The sequence below is a fragment of the Paroedura picta genome, chromosome 16, assembly GCF_049243985.1.
Source record: "Paroedura picta isolate Pp20150507F chromosome 16, Ppicta_v3.0, whole genome shotgun sequence".
NCBI lineage: Eukaryota > Metazoa > Chordata > Lepidosauria > Squamata > Gekkonidae > Paroedura > Paroedura picta.
In genome coordinates this window covers 16,036,471-16,055,432 of record NC_135384.1, presented here as the reverse complement: position 1 = coordinate 16,055,432, position 18,962 = coordinate 16,036,471, and the positions used below count along the sequence as shown (strand labels likewise).

Here is an 18,962-nt window from a genome sequence, read left to right as displayed (position 1 = left end):
GATCTACAGAAACATATCTGAGACTTCACAGAGCACCTGTCGTGTTCAAATCACTTGACTCACACAATGTTCTGGATGCTGAACTTATACTTAATTCAGCCATGATGGATGTGATGCTGCTTGGGAAAGATGGAGACTTGGCAGGGATTCTTCTTCTGCCCACCCATAATGGGCAACAGTTGTTACCAGTCAAACTCACAAGTTTTATGTGGTTTGTAAACATAACTCTTACTAGAGAAACAAGTTGAAGGGGTAGCAAATGGTGCCTTTGATGCTTGCTTCTAGCTTGAATGCTGGACACCTTCTTGGACCTAAAGAATCTGGCCACATTTATCCACACAACCGTTACCTTGAGTTAGAGTGCTTTAATATACTGTGCATAGAGCAACCCTTGAAGATGATTTGAAAGGTCAAATAATGGAAAATGTAGGAACCTGCAGAATTTAATTCGAGCTTGTCACTTGGCACATATTATGTTTATTTGAAAAACTTCACACTGATTGCTGGTGTGTTTCTGAATACCACTATATTTAAAACCCTTCATGGTTTAGACCCTACAAGCCTGCAGGACCTACTCAGCTAGTATCAACCCACGTGTTGCTGTGTGGGTGGCCCTGTAAGATCTGAGCAGCATTGGGGCATTCTGTGCAGCCTGACCGAAACAAAGTACATGGGGGCTGACTGGGGGCCTCATTGGGAGGATGGGTTCCCATCACAAATGGCATCATCCAAAGCTGTACTGTCAAAAGACAGCAGTAAGAGGGCTGTCTGCATGGCAACTGTCTCAGGAAGGCTGGCTCTGTGGAGGGACATCAGGAGGCACAAAAGGGCATAGGAGTGGCCTGCAGCCAGCAGCGGGCCAAGCTGGGGACACAGTGAAACAGAGAGGGCCAATCAGTCCAAAACTAACCACGAGTGAAATCCAAGGGGCAGGTTGCAGATGAAGCAGTAAAGATCCAGAGATGTGAGATTCAAGAAGTACTTGATTTATTCAAAAAAAGAACAAGCCAAACAAGGTTCCGGACTTTTAACCTCCATATTCCATAGACTTCCTCAGTGGCTAGTTCCTAAGGTCACTTATTCGTAATTTATAATATAATCAACCATATACATTTTTACATTATATCTCAGAAAGCTATTGCTATGAGCCTTCGGGGAAGGTGGTATATAAATATAATAAATAAGTTACTTTATTAAACGTTTTGTGTTAACTTAGGAACTAGCCGCTGAGGAAGTCTATGGAAAACAGGTTAAAAGTCCGGAACCTTGTTTTGAATAAATCAAGTACTTCTTGGATCTTACATCTCTGGATCTTTACTTCTTTACCTGCAACCTGCCCCTTGGATCTCACAAGATGGGGATGCAGCAGCTGAGAGGGACAGAGGAGAGCCCAAGAGTAGAGGCTGCTGGCCGTGGACAAATTGGAGTCAGCCAAGGGATTGCAGCAGTCAAGGAGGGACAGCTAGAAGAAGGGCTTGAGGAGATTGTTAGGGCTAAAGGAAAGTGGACTTTTGGTAAAAAGGCAAGAGGGGAGTACCAAAGAGGCACAGTGAAGGAAATGGGAGCACAGTATCAGCAGTCAAGGAGAGAGACAGACCAGCCTGAGGCCATGGAAGAACGTGACACTATTAACAACTCTGGTCCTCTGACCAGCACCCTATTGGGCATTCCTTCCTGTAGAATCTGCTATACCTAGAGGTCATTTTCATGGCAGGACGTCCTGTGAATTAGCCTCCCTGAAGCTGTTAGGTAGCATTCCACTTTGCTGAGGCTCCACAATTTGCATAATGTGGAATGATTCAGTCGAGAAGTTGACACTGCCACCTAATGGTTCTATATGTTTGCTAATTCATAGATTTATTTTTAAAAATCACACGTTGTTTTGATTATTGTAACTTGTCCTGAATCCAGAGGTAAAAATGCTCAAAAGAAAGAAAGAAAAGAACTGGGTGCTCGTTCAAGGGGTTGGACTACCAGTCCTGCTGGGGTTTTTGTTGATGAGGGTCTCAGGGAATCCAGCATATCTTTCTGCTGTCAAAATAGGCCCTAGAATCATAAAATCATAGAATCATAGTGTTGGAAGGGACCTCATGGGTCATCTAGTCCAACCCCCTGCACTAGGCAGGACACCCACAACCCTAATCCCCATTGTGCTGGCACCCAATCCATGTACTTTCTTAAGTCAGTGAACTTCAGAGTCCAGAAGTCCAGAGTCCAGCATGTAGTAAATGGAATTTACATGTCACCAAAAAGTAAGAAGAAGAAACCAAAATGCATGGCTGAGACTTACTTTGGCCACTGGTTGATGCCCCGGAGAACTCGCTAGAGGTGATGCCCCCCTCCCGGCGGCCTGCTCTGAATTTGCAGTGCGTGCTCACAGCGTGCGCCGAGTCATGGGGCAAGGCAGGACCTGCAGCACCTATAAAAGGTGCCACGTGGGCGGGTCCCTGCCACCCACCCCATGTTGATGTGGAAACAGCCTTTGTTGCACTGTTTGAGCTGGATGTTTCAACGTTAGCATCTCATCACAGCTGTGGGGTTGCATGGGATGGAGCCTGTTGGCAGGGAGTCCTGTTGCTACTGGACTCCCTGGGGCTCCGGGCGGCCCTAAGAGGTGGCATGTAAACAAGCGTGGCTGACCTGGCTGGGTGGCCAGGGGCTCATTTTGCCAGGCAGACTGAGGGCAGCCAAATGAGGTTGGCATAGGTTGCTTCCCTTAGCAGCAATCTCCAGTAATCAAGGGGACCTGTTCTTCCAGCAGGGAATGATCGGGATCCCCAGGGTTCCTCTGGACTCCAGGAGTTTGCATGCAGCCCGCTGACTGCTAGGTAATAAAGCTGTGGTCCTGTTTATACCTAACACTGGTGTGTCATGTCTTATTCCAGCCTGAAATGCCCTCTTGCTAATGAATGATCCCTCTATTCCCTATCTATTCGCTATTGCTGACATGCCATTTATGCAAACTTAAAAAAACACTTTGCCACCTTCATAAGCCACCATTTATTCAAAACAGATTGCTATTGCACCCATTTGATAAATGGGCAAACAGAACTGAAATATGATAATTTCATGAAGATTCATCTCCCACATTTACCAGCCGGGGGACCTTGGGCTCGCCACAGCACTGGTAAAGCTGTTCTGACGGAGCAGTAAAATCAGGGCTCCCTCAGTTTCACCCACCTCACAGGGTGTCTGTTGTGGGGAGAGGAATGGGAAGGTGACTGTAAGCCACTTTGAGACTCCTTTGGGTAGAGAAAAGCAGCACATAAGAACCAACTCTTCTTCTTCTTCTTCTTCTTCTTCTTCTTCTTCTTCTTCTTCTTCTTCTTCTTCTTCTTCTTCTTCTTCTTCTTCTTCTTCTTCTTCTTCTTCATCATCATCATCATCATCATCATCATCCCTTAAGAATGGGAGGGAAGGCAGCATCATATGGCACAATCTGTCCAGATCTCAGAAGCTAAGCAGGGTTAGTACGTAGGTGGCAGACCAACAAGTAAGGCTCTGGCGAAGAAGACAATGGCCAATCATCTCTGCTTCTCACTCCCCTTGAAGGCTCCTTGCTTAGTTGCAACTTGACGTCATATGTATGCAGTCCATTAAGGGAGCATGACTTGGATCATTCACTCAGATCTCTCCTCAAGGTACTTGTGACCTGCTTGCTAAGACCTTCTTAGTCAACTCAGTTATAGAGTGAACTCTTGTGGCTGGCCAGCACTGCTCTTTGGCATTACTGACTGAGGACTACTGCCCATGCCGTCTTTGAACTTTGGGTGCATCTCAATGGGTGCATTTCCTTGTATTTCCCTGCAGGTGATGTGTGCTATATGCCTCGTATGTTGGCAAACTCATTTGTTGCCAACACAACACAACTCATTTGTTGTGGAACAATTCCAAGTTGTCTCCAGATGTTCAAAATCTCTTTCCTCCATTTCCCTGATTCACCAGCTCACTATTCCCCTGTGAACAGAGGGCTAGAGCAAGCCGGCTAGATCAAGATCTTTTTTCTACTGGTGACAGAGGAAAGGGTGGTTCTTTTTGACTGCCGCAAATGGCTCTACTGGGAATGGGATCATAGGACCTGCATGGACAAATGCCATGTGGGCCACAGACTGTTTTAAGGAGGGATACTCTGAGACGGAACAAAAATGCCATTGCAGCACGGAGCATATGAATGTACAAGGCTCTCTATGCACAATCATGCATGCAGATCTTATATACGTTGTGTTGTTATGGGGTTGCGGAATTTCTTTTTCCCACGTTTTTTTCTCAAGATATAGCCAGTGATTCCTATTATTCGTTTCTCTCTTATTAAAAAGGACATTTCTCATTCATTTCTCTTTTGTCATTTCAACTGCACACCACAGGATGATGTTCTAGCAGGAGAACGGGAAGATTTGGCCCCACATCGCCTGCCTCTGAGCATCCATAGAGTGAAATTCTGAAATGGCACAGAACCTCCCTTCCCGCCTTTGCATTTCTCTTTGGTCAAAATGCAATGGATTTGAAGCAGACTCAAATATCTAAAAAGGAGGCAAAGAAAAAGGACTATTGGATTTCAGGAAGAAACTGGGTAAGGAGGAATTAAGACCATTTCTTTTAATGTCCCTAACCCAGTGATGTTTGCAATGGATGAACATAATGTTTGGGGCACACATGTTCTTGCTCTTCTTCCACTTATTCAGTATTTCTCTGTCTTGGTTGCCTGAGCTAGTTACGCTTCCATCTAAGAACACATGGGGGATCAAAGCTGCCTGAGAAACAGTAGAATAATTCATACCCTGTAAGTGACAATCCAAAACAGATATACCCCCTTCTTAGTCCATTGACTTTGATGGGTGTGGAAGCAGGAGATAAACTCTATGTAGGTGCATATGACCCTTGTTGTTTCCTTTCCAAATAGTTAGCTCACTGCACCAGGAAGCTACAAGGAGACAACCTGGCCCTGTTTTCTGTATGAAATCAGTGGGCAACACCCAGTTTGCCTTTGGAGGAACTCCGTTGACATGCCTTTGTTCCAAGCGATGCTGATGGATTTCCTCCAGGAAAAAATGTTGTCATTCCACCTGAGTAGGAGTCACACCAATAGCAATATGTTTTGGCAGGGCTGGATTTACAAGAAAGCTAAGCAAGCTCTGGTGGGGTGTACCATGATGAGATGCATCAATTAAAATGAAACACTACAATTTATGAAAACACCCTGGGAGATGGGGTAATGCACCCCCACTGGGTCTTCAAGGGAAGAAATGTCCGAAGGTGGCTTGCAGTTGCCTGTCTCCATGTCACGACCCTGGGATTCCTTGGAGGACTCCCAAGGACTCCCATCCAAATACTTGCCAGGACTGATCCTGCTTAGCTTCAAAGATTTAATAGCTCTGGGCTAGTCTGTGCTAGCCAGATCAGGGTGGTAATGCTATAGGACCTCTTAAGCTTGACATCACTTAGGACCTCAGCATGTCTGGCCCGGCATTGCTGATATATTTTTTTAACAAAAGAAAGAAAGAATCTGTCCAGTGGCTTAATCCAAAGGTTAAGTGTCTCTGTTATCTCTTTTATTTACACTTGGACTCTGCCAGAACGGTCTCTAGATTGTTTTCCGTTTTCAGTGCTTTCATCAGTGGCGAAACGAGTCCTGAATGACAAAATATCCTTATTAGTATAACAGGTAGCAAATAATAATTGGAAATGCACAAAAATATCCATATCCCCACAAGGTTGTTATTAATTATTATTAATGTTATTAACCACTCTGAGCCTTCGGGGAGGGCGGCACACAAACAAACAAACAAACAAACAAATAAATAAATAAATTCAATATATACACTGAGAATGCTGTCTGTAACATAAAAGTAACTGTTAGAGCAAATGTTATAATGCCAAAAGCGTATACATTCATATCTTACTGTTCTCGTTAGTCACATGAATATATAATTAGGCTAATGTTCTTCTGGTGTGGAGAGTCAAGGCTGTAAGCTCTTGGTCTCAAATTATCTCATTCAGCTGAGTTCATTTATTTTGCTGAACATCTGAGTCAGCAAAGCCTTGCTATACAAATTAAAGAGACATGAGTCACCAATTCTCACCCCATCAATCACCTGATGATCTATCCACATGTTATAATCTGCATACATATATGTCCCTATGTAACGAATTTAACAAATTTAAAGAAATGTCTTTACAAAACAAAACAAGATAAGTCAAAGTCCATATTAAGCCCATGAGGTTGCATTGTCTTTAAGTTGAAGATGTAATCGCATTCCCTTTGCAGCAATTTCTTCCTCACATCCAGCCTTTGATGTCTTCCTGGTGAAACTTGCTCTATTCCATAGAATCGGAGGTCCTCGGTTTCATGTTTGAATTGGGCAGTCAACGGAGCCTCTTGAATCTGATGTCTCACATGGCTTTGATGTTCCAAAATCTTGTTTTAAGTGGTCTCTCGCTAATGCGTAAATATAGAATCATAGAATCATAGAATGATAGAATCATAGAGTTGGAAGGGGCCACACAGGCCATCTAGTCCAACCCCCTGCTCAACGCAGGATCAGCCCTAAGCATCCTAAAGCATCCAAGAAAAGTGTGTATCCAACCTTTGCTTGAAGACTGCCAGTGAGGGGGAGCTCACCACCTCCTTAGGCAGCCTATTCCACTGCTGAACTAAATATCCAGGGACACTGGATACAGTATACTGTATTTTTTGTTAAACGGTTAATAAAGGTGTTAATCTTAATGGTAAACCCAATATCTGGTTGTGTAAACTCTTTCATGGGTAACAAACATTTACAAGATGCTCAAGAGCCACATGGGTAGTTGCTATTTGGCAACTGACTTAAAGAATCATTACCTTGCTCATAGCTCTTACTAGTCAACTCACCAATATTCCTCCCAGGTTTCCATGCCATCATTAAGCCATTTTTACAATCTGGCAAATCTGAAATTAGATGCCAGTGATTGAACAAAATCCTTTGGATATCCTTGGCATGCCCTGACAAAATACAAAGAAGCACACTAGTTTTTTCATTGAATCTCTCCTCTGGTATTTTAATAAATCTTTTCTATTGCTATTGCACCCATTTGTTCTGTCATTCGCCTACGTGCTTTTTTTATAACCACAAGTGGTAGTTTCATAATTAATCCGTTTGTGCCTAAGGAATTGTCCATAAGGCAAATTGTTTTTTAAATGGAGAGGGTGGAAGCTCATAATGTAAAAATGTATTATGATCTGTAGGTTTTCTGTAAGTGGATACGTAGTCTGCCCTCCTCATTGATTGTTATTAGAGTATCCAAAAATGGAATTTGCACTTTATGGTGGTCACCTGTAAATTTGATTGTTGGGTGCATGGAATTTGCCCAAAGGAGGAATTCCTTAACTAATTCTTCCCTTTAAAAAACCATACAAATATCATCTAAAAATCGTGTGTATAAAAATATGCACTCAGCAAATGGGTTTACTTGCTGATTGTATAACCATTGATTTTCAATGTCAATCATAAACCAATTCGCAATGGTAGAGGCCACAGTTGATCCCATCACAACACTATAAGTCTGCAAATAAAGCTTATCTTGACATTCAAAACAATTATTTGCAAAAACAATATCCAATAAGTCTAAAAAAAGAGTGAGAAGGTGGCAATTTAACCTTTCTACCATCTAGCAGATTTTGAACTAGCTTCGTCTATGTTAGTATAGAGGGCTGTAACGTCCATTGTGAGTAAAATGGAATCTTTTGGCATAACACATTCCTCAATAAGGACAGATTCTTTCTTTTGATATATTTTTAAAGCAATTAAAGGAGGTGTGTGAGACAGAACAGGTTTGTCAAGAACGCAATGAGTTTCCAAGAGTGGCCTCTTCAAAAGATGCTTGTGAAAAAAAAGCCAGTGCCTTTAGGGACTGGCAGCTTGCATTTAATGCACTTTCTTCAAGGCATTTCGGAAGGAGAAAATCCCTGCATGAAAACTACAGGTAGCTCTAAACCTGTTGGAAAATTAAAATGAGAACATTCGAGCAGTAAATTATCATGGCCTTTCCCAGGTGAGACACTCTAGCTGTATAGGGCAACCACACCTCCAGTCCAATGTGTGAGATCTTCCTTTGGCTGGAATGAATGGCATGACTACTTAATGGGTATGCATGAGTATCGAAGGGTGTGTTTTAGTTTGAAGGAAGGGAATCCCATAAGGACTGACGATTGCTCTCAAACTCACGGAGGATGGGCTTTTTATCCCAGCTTGTACTTTGTGCCTTCCTGTTACCATTCAGTGCTGCCTTTCTAGGTAAGACCTTTCTTTTATCTCCATATCATCTTGCAAAGAGGACAATCTTCTTGTTGACTGATTCTTCTGGAGGTCCTTCAGAAAGAGATGCTCCTTAGAAGTAGTCTCCTTCCACGGAGTACAATTATATATAGCAGAGCATAGAAGATGGGTAATAGACAAGGGAGAAAGATAGGGTAGCCTGTAGTTACAGGATATTTCCTTCTACCCTAACAACACACCTTAGGGCTGCCAGGTCCAGCTTGGAAAATACTTGGAGATTTGAGGGCTCAGCCTGAGGATGATGGAATTTGGGGAGGAAAGGGAACTCATCAGGGCTTTAATACAATACAATCTACCCTCCAAAGCAGCCAACTTCTCCAGGGGAGCATAGCTGTAGTCTGGAGATCAGCTGTAATTCTAGAAGATCCCTAGGGACCCTACCATGTCTTCTTTACTATAAGATTTGAGATGGAACAGAAAAAAAAAGGCATTAAGTTTACTTCCTTCTTTTCGGCAGCTACTGGATCCAGATGTCTCATGAACGATGTCTACAGAATTCCATCTAGATTTCTCATCTCCAGTTTTTATAGAATTGGCTCCTAATATTAAAAAAAATTGTGATCCATCCCTATGCTCTGCATATTAAATTTTAAGGATTTCCCGAGTATGGATTATTTGAGTGTACTTTCTAACAGATTTTCAAATTACTATATTCAGTATTGAATTGAGTTGTTTATTGCACAGCCGTTGCTACTTCCTGGTAGTAGAGTGTGCCAAGCTCTATGCATCAGCCACAGTGTTGGTGCAAGATGCATTTTATGCTCTTTGCTTTTAAAGTCATTGTTGTGCAAAACTAGAAAGTTGTCTTTCAAACATTTTGGGGTCATGCAATCAATTCTTCAATGCAGACTTTTTAAAAGTCTGAAATTTATTTCCATGGCATGGAAAGCTCAAAGACATTCCCAGAACACCTTTTGTGTGTTTTTCTAGACCACAGAAATGTAGGAGACAGGATTGTATATGCTATCAAGTTTAGACTCCAATGATGTTCATTTTCTGATGTCGTTTTCCCTTCGTTTAGACTTTGCAGCCTGTACCTTCCCATTTGTTTACAAAAACAAGACGTATTCTACATGCACCAGGGAGGGATCCAGGTTTGACTGGCTATGGTGTGCCACAACAAGCAGCTATGACAATGACTACAAGTGGAAGCATTGTTATGAAAAAGGTACAGCTACTTAGTGCATTTATTATTATTATTATTATTATTATTATTATTATTATTATTATTATTTAGATCTCTATCCCACCACACACAGCAAAGTGTCTCGTGGCAGGTTGGGAATTAAAATCACATAAAACAGCAATACCCCACTAAAACACAATTAACATTAATAAAACAATTTCGTAGTATAAGACTTTCACCCCTCTCCCCACCGGAACTGGAAGGAACATTTTACGTATTTTGGATCCAACCAGTTTAGTCTTGCCTGATTCCCCTCTTCACGGATTCCTCTCCTCATTAGAGTCCTTGTGCTTTGTTTGAATTTTTTCATCACTTGCAATCATTATTACAAAGCTGAAGAAGCCTAGGTGAAACTAGGTGTTTAAATTAAGAGCAGAATCGCTCTTGATCTCACTTTTCCAGAATGGAAAGAAAGGGCCTATTCTACTGCAGGAAGGGGTATAGAGATAAGATACAGTGTTATAGATTTTATTAAGACAAGAAACAGGAGTAGAGCGATTGGATATAACCTTATAGATTTCATTAAGAAAAAAAAATCTAAGTAATAAATGTAGAGATGAAAATCACTTACTTCCCAACATTTTCAAATTAGACATTTTATCCAAAATATATCTAGAATCTTAATACTCACTGAAAGCTGAGACTCCTCCCCCTTAGAAAACAATCTGAATGTTTAAAATCTGATAAAGTGATATCCCTGTTCTATTATATGCTTCTAGATCAGGCTTTCTCATCCAGGGTTGCATGAAATTCTGGGATATCTTGATGGCCCTGGAAGGGTTCCCTGAATGGATGGGAGTAAATTATTTTTTTATGAATTTAAAAAATGTGTTAAACATTTATCAAGTTATGACCATATGTGATCATGTCCATCCATTCCCCCGCTCCTAAAATGGCCAGTGATGGGCCTTGGGGTGGGTGGGAAGGGGAGGGGTCTCAAGTGAGCGTGTACACAGCTATGCTTCCCAATCATATCCTGCATGATCTCACCACTTTGGGGATTTCTCAATGTCTGAAGAATGTTTAAGAGGTTTCTGAATGGTAAAAAACTTGAGGAAGGCTGTTCTAGATCTATGAGTGGGAAGGAGACAGTCTGAAATGTCTCAAGATCTTGAGAAAGAGATATCAATACAGTGTGGGTACATAAACTGGATATCGAGCACTTGGATTTTTATTTGTTATTTATTTAAATAAAACTAAAAACTTTATCGCACACTTTCCCCACAGCTCAATGAAGCTTGCTATCTCTGTTGCTCTGAAATGTTGTGCAAATGGTACTCCACGTCTAGGAATGTTTTAAATAGATTTTTGATGGGGGCATAAGAGTCCTGAGGATAGTCTACAAATCTAATGAGAATAAGGAGACGCGACTTACCGCGGCTCCCCTTTGACGCCACGGCAGCGCAAAGGAGGACGGCGGCTCCTGCTGCGGCCTCATGGCCCGGATCACGTGGAGGGGGCCGGGAGCAGGCCTATATAAGGCCGAGTGCCTGGCTTCCCGGCCTCTCTGCGCCGCAACCTGCCAGACACCCTTGTTTAGGATAATTATATGTTATATATGTTTAATTTGTCGCAGCTGCGGTTATTGACCGGTAAGGAACCTGTTGGGAGGGAGTCCCGTCTGCGTACGGGACTCCCTACTGAAGGGGGTCTCCTTACTGAGGCCGGCCGCTCAAAAGGTGTAGCCTACCCGGCTGGGAGGCTAGGCACCTGTGGCCAGGCAGCTGGGAGAGCCAATGGAGGCGGACGCCCTTTGGCCCCTTACTAGCTGCTTCCCTGCGGTTAACCCTGTGGCGTAGTGTGACCTGCCCTCCCTGCTGGGAGTGTAGTGGGGGCCCCGAGCGCCACAGAGGCACGAAAGTTGAGCAGCCGGACGGCTGGGGGGCATTCAGGTTCCCTTACCCGGTCATGGGGTGCCAACCCTCCATTGAGGGGAGGTAATAATAAAGGCTGCGGCCATTTTTACTGCCAGCAGGAGTTACGTCTTTCTTGATAGTCGCTGCCTGATAGTCAATGCCCAGTTATTAAACACTGAGAATGCCCAGTTATTAAACACCAGTTCTTAAACACACACATAAATATGTGTGATAACTTATAGAGTCATAGTATCAAAGAATCATGGAAGGGGCCATACAGGTCTTCTAGTGTAACCCCTGCTCAAGGCAGAATCAGCCTAAAGCATCCAGGATAAGTGTCAGTCCCCTCCCTGCATAAAGACCACCAATGAAGGGGAGTTCACCACCTCCTTAGGTAGCTGATGCCACTGCTGAATTATTCTGACTGAATCTCCGCCCCCCCCTCAGTATCTAGTTTGTTTTATGTGTAGTTTAAACACATTACTATGGGTCTCCTCCTCAACCTCAGCCTCCTCTTCTCCAGGCTGAACATTCCCCTCAGCCTTTCCTCATAGGGTTTGGTCCCCGAGCCAGGATCATCCTCATCCCTCTTCTCTGCACCCTCTCAGTTTTGTCCAAATCCTTTTTGAAGTGAGGCCTTCAGAAATGCATGCAGGACTCCAGGTATGGTGTGACTTTATACTCAGTGTGGCCATAATATTATTCATTGTATCCCTTCTCTTCTCCTACCCTCCAACAGAACATGGTGGGAACTCCCATGGAAAGCCTTGCGTGTTTCCATTCGTGTATCGGAGCCGAAAGTTCTACACCTGCACAGATGAGAGGGCCAGATCCAGGATGTTCTGGTGTGCCACCACAAGCAACTATGATAATGACAAAAAGTGGAGCTACTGTGCTGATACCAGTAAGTCTGCCCATCTTTGTAAGTGTCTGGTCAAGGATTTGATATGCAACTAGAAGATGAATAAAGAATCAGATGGGAAACTCCTACCTGGCCATAATGCAAAGTGGAAAGGACAATCAGACACAGAAATAGCATTATATACTTGAGACCATGGTCCCAATGATACATGTAACTGGAAGTTAGATAAGTGTTAATGTTTCCTTTGACTTCTTGCTACCACAAGGAACTCTACACATGCTCTGCGGAACCTGCTACAGCATACCTAGGTAACATGTTCACCTTACTTAGTTCAGTAGTAGCAATACTGCATGGGAGGCTCCACAATGGTCTGCCTCCTGGTGATTGGTCAGGGCAGGTTGCCCTGCTTCTGCCCGCTCCTGCATGGGGAAGCATGGGGTTCTGCTGTGCTGAGCGGGCATTTTTGTTTGTTTGTTTATGAATGTGGTATTGCGTACCAATGCAATACTGTGTTCTTAAACAATAACACACAAAAAATGCCCCAGGCAGCTCCGCTGCTTTTCATTTGAATATCTGTGCTGTTTTTGCTGTGTGTTTCCCCTTGTATTTTGATTTGCCTATTTCTACTCCTGTTTCTGTCCACTGTCATTCACAATAAATCTTTATATAAAAACTTGGGGGGGGGGCTTGCTTAATAGAGTCTGTTTCTCTGAGATATTTCTCTTAATCTCTTCCCCAAGTGCTAGACTGCACAGTTGGTACCAGGCTGGTTATAAGTTATTTTGTATTGTTCTAACAATGCCCTGGAAGACTACCTTCTCAGTAGGTCAGTCTAGATGTATTCAGGAAGTCATGAGTGGTGGAGTTGGGTTACCAGGTACTCTCTAGGGCAGGGGTAGTCAACCTGTGGTCCTCCAGATGTTCATGGACTACAATTCCCATGAGCTTCTGCCAGCGTTTGCTGGCAGGGGCTAATGGGAATTGTAGCCCATGAACATCTGGAGGACCACAGGTTGACTACCCCTGCTCTAAGGAACTCTTGGTCTGAAGGAGTTTCCCAGCAAGGCAAGATACTATTTTCCCTTCCCCACTGTAACAGGGGGGCAGGATGGAAAGTACTATAACAAATACAATGTGTATACCTGAATGTACATAGATGCCTTCCACACTACATGTAATAATGCAACGTGGATTGCATGTAGATTCCATTACAAATGGAATCCAGAGGGAGGTCAGATGTGAAACTAGCAATTTTGATTTCCCTGAAACATTTACCTGGAATAAATGATTTCCAAGGACTATAGAGATCATGCACTAACATGGGATTAAAGAGTATAGGAACACTCATTTTTGTTGGAGCTGGATATTAGATCAAATACATGCTGAGATGTAGCTCTCCCTTTCTGAGTGGTTAAAGGCAATGCCCTTCACCTTTTTTTCACCCGCAAAAAAAACTGCTTGCATCAAATCCATTGCTTCCTGCTTTGTTCCATTTAAAACTACATTGATTGTCTTTGTTTTTAAGACATTTTGATTTTTTAAAGAGCTTTATAAATATAAAGGGGGAAAACATTCCAAACAAAATTCTAGCTAAAAAAAATATTAAAAAGAGTGACGTCTGCACTGAAACAAGCCAGCTGAGTCAACAACTTGCCAAATTCATAACTTTCACTCTGTGGAACTAGAGTAGCAGCTTCTGACACGGAGCAAAATAGGAGCCGAAACACAAAATTGTTGCTCTAATTATGGGTTGCTTCATGAAAGGGCAAAGCAAACTTTGATCACTGGCTTCAGCTGAGTGTTTCTATACGGTGGTGCATCTAGATAGCTTCAAAGATAGAATTCTCAGGTTCCTGCTTAAATGGCTTTGGTGACTAGAGATATTTCTTCTTTGATAGACTGCCTTGATCCTTACTGAGAGTGCCAAAGGGTAGCTGTGTTGGTCAGCAATAGAAAAGCTATATTCAAGTCTAGTAGCACCTTAAAGATCAACAGGATTCTTGGGGTATGAGCTTTCAAGAGTCATCGCTCCTTGATTGTAGCTGTAATTCTGACTGCTGGTAGCTTCTTTTCAGCTATTGTATGTGCCATAGTGAAGTGTCAAGGGCATCTGTCCCACAATGACCTCTGGAGATCCCTTGATTTATTATGTCTTCCTTATTCTTCCAGTACTGGTTGGGAATCTCACCTCTGATGCAGACCACAAAAGGACTGATTGTGACTCTTCAGGTAAGGACAAATAGGAGAGGAAGTAAAGGACACAGGATATCATATAGTTCTTGCTGTATCCTGGATCTGTACTGCTTCTTTTTGGTAGATCTCACAGGGGCTCATTGTAGATATTTTTTGGACTAAGCTGTTCTTCTTGTTTCTTGACATGGCTGGATACAAATAAAACCAGAGCATCTTGCGATTGTTTTGAGCTCGTTGGGTTGGAACCAGCCAGTTTTGTTGCTCAATCCCACTCAATTTCTTTCCTGTTACAGTTTCTGTCCCATTTGATTTTTGTCCTTGTAGGTCCCCTGATCCCCAGCATAGCCTTTTTGGGTGGTCAAAAGGGATCCCCAGTTCTCTTTTTCATAGCAGAAAAGCTTCCTGGATCCAACCTATTCTCTCTCTTTTTTTCTGGGTCTGTTCATTTTGGCTCTGTACTTGCAAACTCATCTCAAGTCACCCAGTTTCTGCCCCTAATGGCCACTGCTGACTGGTTGATGGGGATATACATCCCGACATTAACTAACCAAATAATAATGCACAGTAAGCCTTTTTTGTTGTTGATAATCTTGCTACATAGTTGCTTTAGATGAAGTCATTGGGAGGGGACATAATAAGTCAGTAGATAGGTCATATACAAGAATCTTAATTGATCCACCACCAATTCCTTCTTCATAGATTGTCTGTATGTGCTCAGCATTTCTGCCAGTGATGTTACTCTTTCAGTGGCTACGGATTCTGTAAATCTGCAAAATAAAATTAGAGTTCAGTAAACCGTTACAGACAGCCAAAAATGTATTGTCACAAAAACTTATGCTAGAATAAATTTTGTTAATCTTTAAGGCCTGGCAACCTTATACAGGGTGCCCACTAGAAGAGACCTATAAAGGCCCCTGTGTCATCTCAGGAACATCTGGAGAGAGCTCTTCCTTACTTCTGGAAGGCTTGCACAAGGGAACTGTGGAATATGCCTCTCTCACACTCCATTAGTGGGAGTTTAGACTTGTGGCCATTTTGAGATGGGGTTGATTTCTCTGGCTTGGTGAAATTCCTGGATAAGTTGGCCATCTGAGGAGGACAGGGTTTGGGGAGAGGAGGGAGCTCAGAGAGAATGTGATGTCCCTCTAGGATTTTTATTTCTCATGGACTCTATGGCAGTGGTCTCCAACCCCCAGTCCAGGGACCGGGACCGGTCTGTAGATCAGTCGGTACCGGGCCGTGGCTCCTCCTTGTCCTCTTTCCCAGCTGCTGCCTCGGGGGCTGCCCTGCCACTCTGTCGCTGGCTCCCCTTTGGTGCTCTCCAGTGGCCGCCATGGCTGGGGCTTCCCCTCGGCATGGCACTGCGCAGCTGCTGCTGGCAGCACCCCCCAGCGGGCCGTGGGAAGTCAGGGGCACCGGCGGGAAAGTGGAGCAGGGGCTCAGGCGGCGACGTCCCTTGGCAAAAGACCCCCCCTGGCCTCAGTAAAATTGTCAAGCATTGACCGGTCCCCAGTGATAAAAAGGTTGGGGACCACTGCTCTATGGTATTCCATACAGCACTCTTCCAAGAAAATGTATGGTGATTGTAATTTCAGGTGATCTCCAGGCCCCATCTTAGTGTTGGTGGTAACCATGTTCAGAGACCATGGGACTCTGCTGATCCATAATGCACATCATTACCCCAGTGTGTACCAGTAGAGAAAGTCCTCCTTCCTCTACACACTTCAAAATAATTACTGGAATCAGCACCCCAAACATTTGAATCAAATTTCTAACACATACTTCTCTTTAACTGCAGATCCCCGGTGCCTCATAGAAGCCGACTGGATGAAGCTAACAGATGTGAATGAAACAGGCTATGGTGAATACGAGCAAGAAGGAGACAAGGACGACACAATAGCTTTATCTGTGGACCCAATCTTATGAAGCTGATTTCCTGGTTATCCATGTGGAAAGTTTGGGATCAACTAAGTGTGCTGCTTCCAGGGGTCCAGACTGGTCCATAGAAAGTGAGCCATGATAAATACCGTTGTATGGAATCAAGCCAAAAGCCATTGACTTAAAATTAGCCTTCGAGGGGAAGAGAATTTCTTCTAAGTGTTCTTGGGAGTAAAGTTATAGGGCAAATTAGGTATTGGGAGGAAACTGGCCCTGTAGGAGAGGTCGATGTCACTCTCTCTCTCTGTTTTTTAGTGCCTATAGCATATTGTTCTTACAGAAATCCCTGAAGCTACTGCAGAAATGATACCTGTGTCTCAGTTTTTCAGAATCATTTTTTTCCATTTGTATCTGGCAGTTCCCTTCCCTAGTTCACTGTCAAAATAGTAAGATTAGCCAAAGAGAGAATATTTGGGGCCGTCCAATGAGCTATATGGCTAAAGAGGAATTTGAACCTTGGATGTAGCCTGTGCTCAGCTGTCTGGCCACTAGATCATTCTTGTTCTCTTGAACTGCTGAGAAGAATCAGTTTTGAAATTTTCAGCCATTAGGATGAAAGAAACAGGTTGCAGTAGTCAAGGAAATTTTTAGTACCCATGAAAAGTTTTCTTTCCCCTCATTAAAACTCCCATTGACCTTTCTTTATTATTTTCTTCCAAGTATTAGCCTCGGGACTAATCAACACATTATCTGTCATTTTATTGTTCTACTTTCTCAAAAGGGCTCAGAACTTCCTTGCCTCCGTTTAATTCCCTCAACAAACTTGTGAGGGAGGTTAGGCTGAGAGGAAGTGACTGGACCATGTGGTTACCTGCTGAGATTCATGGAAGAGGGAATGGGAACCCGGTCTCCTTGATCCTAGTCAGCCATTCTAATCACTACATGACCGTGTATCTTGTGTAAATCCAGCCTACTACATGTTGTGTAAGTCCAGCCTACTACCAGTAAGCCAATTGCCGTCTCTGGGTTTGGAACTACCTGGAGATTTTGGGGTGGAGCCTGAAAAGGCCGGGGTTTGGGGAAGGACTTCAGTGGGATATAATGCCATGGAGTCCACTGTCCTAAGTGGCCATTGATTACAAAGGATTTGATATTGATCACCTGGAGATCAGTTGTAATGGCAGGAGATCTCCAGACACCACCTGGAGGCTGGCAACCCTACCAGTAAGTGGCCCTGATTAAGACATGCTGGAGTCCAAAGCTGTAAGAGGCTGTCAAAACCAGGTATGGCTGTTGCCATTTGTTTTTATATGCCTTTCATTCTGTACAATTGATTGCCTTAGGTGTGAACGTAGTTGGTGTAGGTAGTGTAATTTACACCAGGGATTCCAGCTGGAAAGCTTTTGAATGTGTTATCTCTCCAGGACCTTGGGACAGGAAGTGTCAGTTGTCTCTTTCTGGCCTGGCTATAGGGGTGACATCTGGAGAGTTTTGTACCCAAAAGGGCAGGTGAGATAACAGTTATTAGTTGTTTAGTCTTAGAAAAGGTGGGTCTTACTCTGGGTGCTGCTTGCAGTGGCAGGGGAGCCCCACACCTCTGGAGACCCTGGCATTGAGGGGCACAGGGCCATGGACTGCGAGGCCTAGCGTCCCTTGGGCAGTGGAGGAGTGGGGATGTCAGGCGTTCCAATAGGCTGGGACCAGAGCCAACAGGCTCACCTGTTGTTCCCACACATTCAACCCTGCGAGGTAAGTTCCTGTGAGAAATAGTGAGTGGGCCTAGGTCCTGTGGTTGAGTGGGGATCCCCAACTCTTACACAGCCATTACACTCCTTGCCCACAAAAATCTCTTCTTCTAATGGCCTTTTGAACAGGAAGTAACATTATCAGAAGAAACAAAAAGCAGGTGCTTCAGCTCCCCTCTCCTGAATGTCCACAGTGCACATTGCATCACCCTTCCTATTTACATTAAATTATTATTACAGCCCACATTATGTCCTACCTCCATTGGGCTTAGGTGAAATGTTTGAATGAGACTGAAAGTTTAAAAAGAGAGTTTTCCCACCAATAAACGGCAGCTTTACTTGTATTTGGATGGGGTGAAATAAGGGAATTCTTTCCATCTGGGGTTGAGTAGTGGTGCCTTCTGGATGAAGTGGGAAACCTTTCTTTTCCAGAAGACCATGGAATTAGAACGCTGTAGGGCAGTGCCTGCTGCTTTTGAAGCCAACCTTAACATGGTCATCTTGTTCATGGTTTAGGCCAGGGGTAGTTAAACTGCAGCCCTCCAGATGTCCCTGGACTACAATTCCCAGGAGCCCCCTGCCAGCGAATGCTGGCAGGGGGCTCCTGGGAATTGTAGTCCATGGACATCTGGAGGGCCGCAGTTTGACTACCCCTGGTTTAGGCATTGCCCTTCGGTATGTTTGCATGGTGTTATTATGTACAGCTTACCTTTTAATGTGATGTAACCTGCCACGAGGACTGTTTTTAGTGACGAGGTGGTCAGAAAGTTTTCTGAAGTGTGCATGCGCAAGGAGAAGGCCATAGATTCAATTCCAGTTAAAGGATCTCAGAGCAAATGTTAAGAGAAATCTTTCCCTGCCTGATTTCCTGGAGGGCCGTTATGGCCAAAGTAAATGCCAGGTCAGATTGACTGTCTGGTTTGATACGGG

The 18,962-nt window shown here is 43.6% G+C and overlaps 1 protein-coding gene across 1 annotated transcript; it reads left to right on the top strand.

Annotated features, from left to right (window-relative positions):
• Nucleotides 1-8,160: 8,160 nt before the first annotated feature.
• LOC143826691 (matrix metalloproteinase-9-like) lies at nt 8,161-18,547 on the top strand. Its single transcript, XM_077315588.1, has 5 exons — nt 8,161-8,270; nt 9,334-9,480; nt 12,094-12,258; nt 14,386-14,445; nt 16,208-18,547. Exons 1-5 carry the CDS (start codon nt 8,207-8,209, stop codon nt 16,333-16,335), a joined length of 564 nt encoding a protein of 187 aa, XP_077171703.1. The 5' UTR covers nt 8,161-8,206; the 3' UTR covers nt 16,336-18,547.
• The last annotated feature ends 415 nt before the right edge of the window (nt 18,548-18,962 follow it).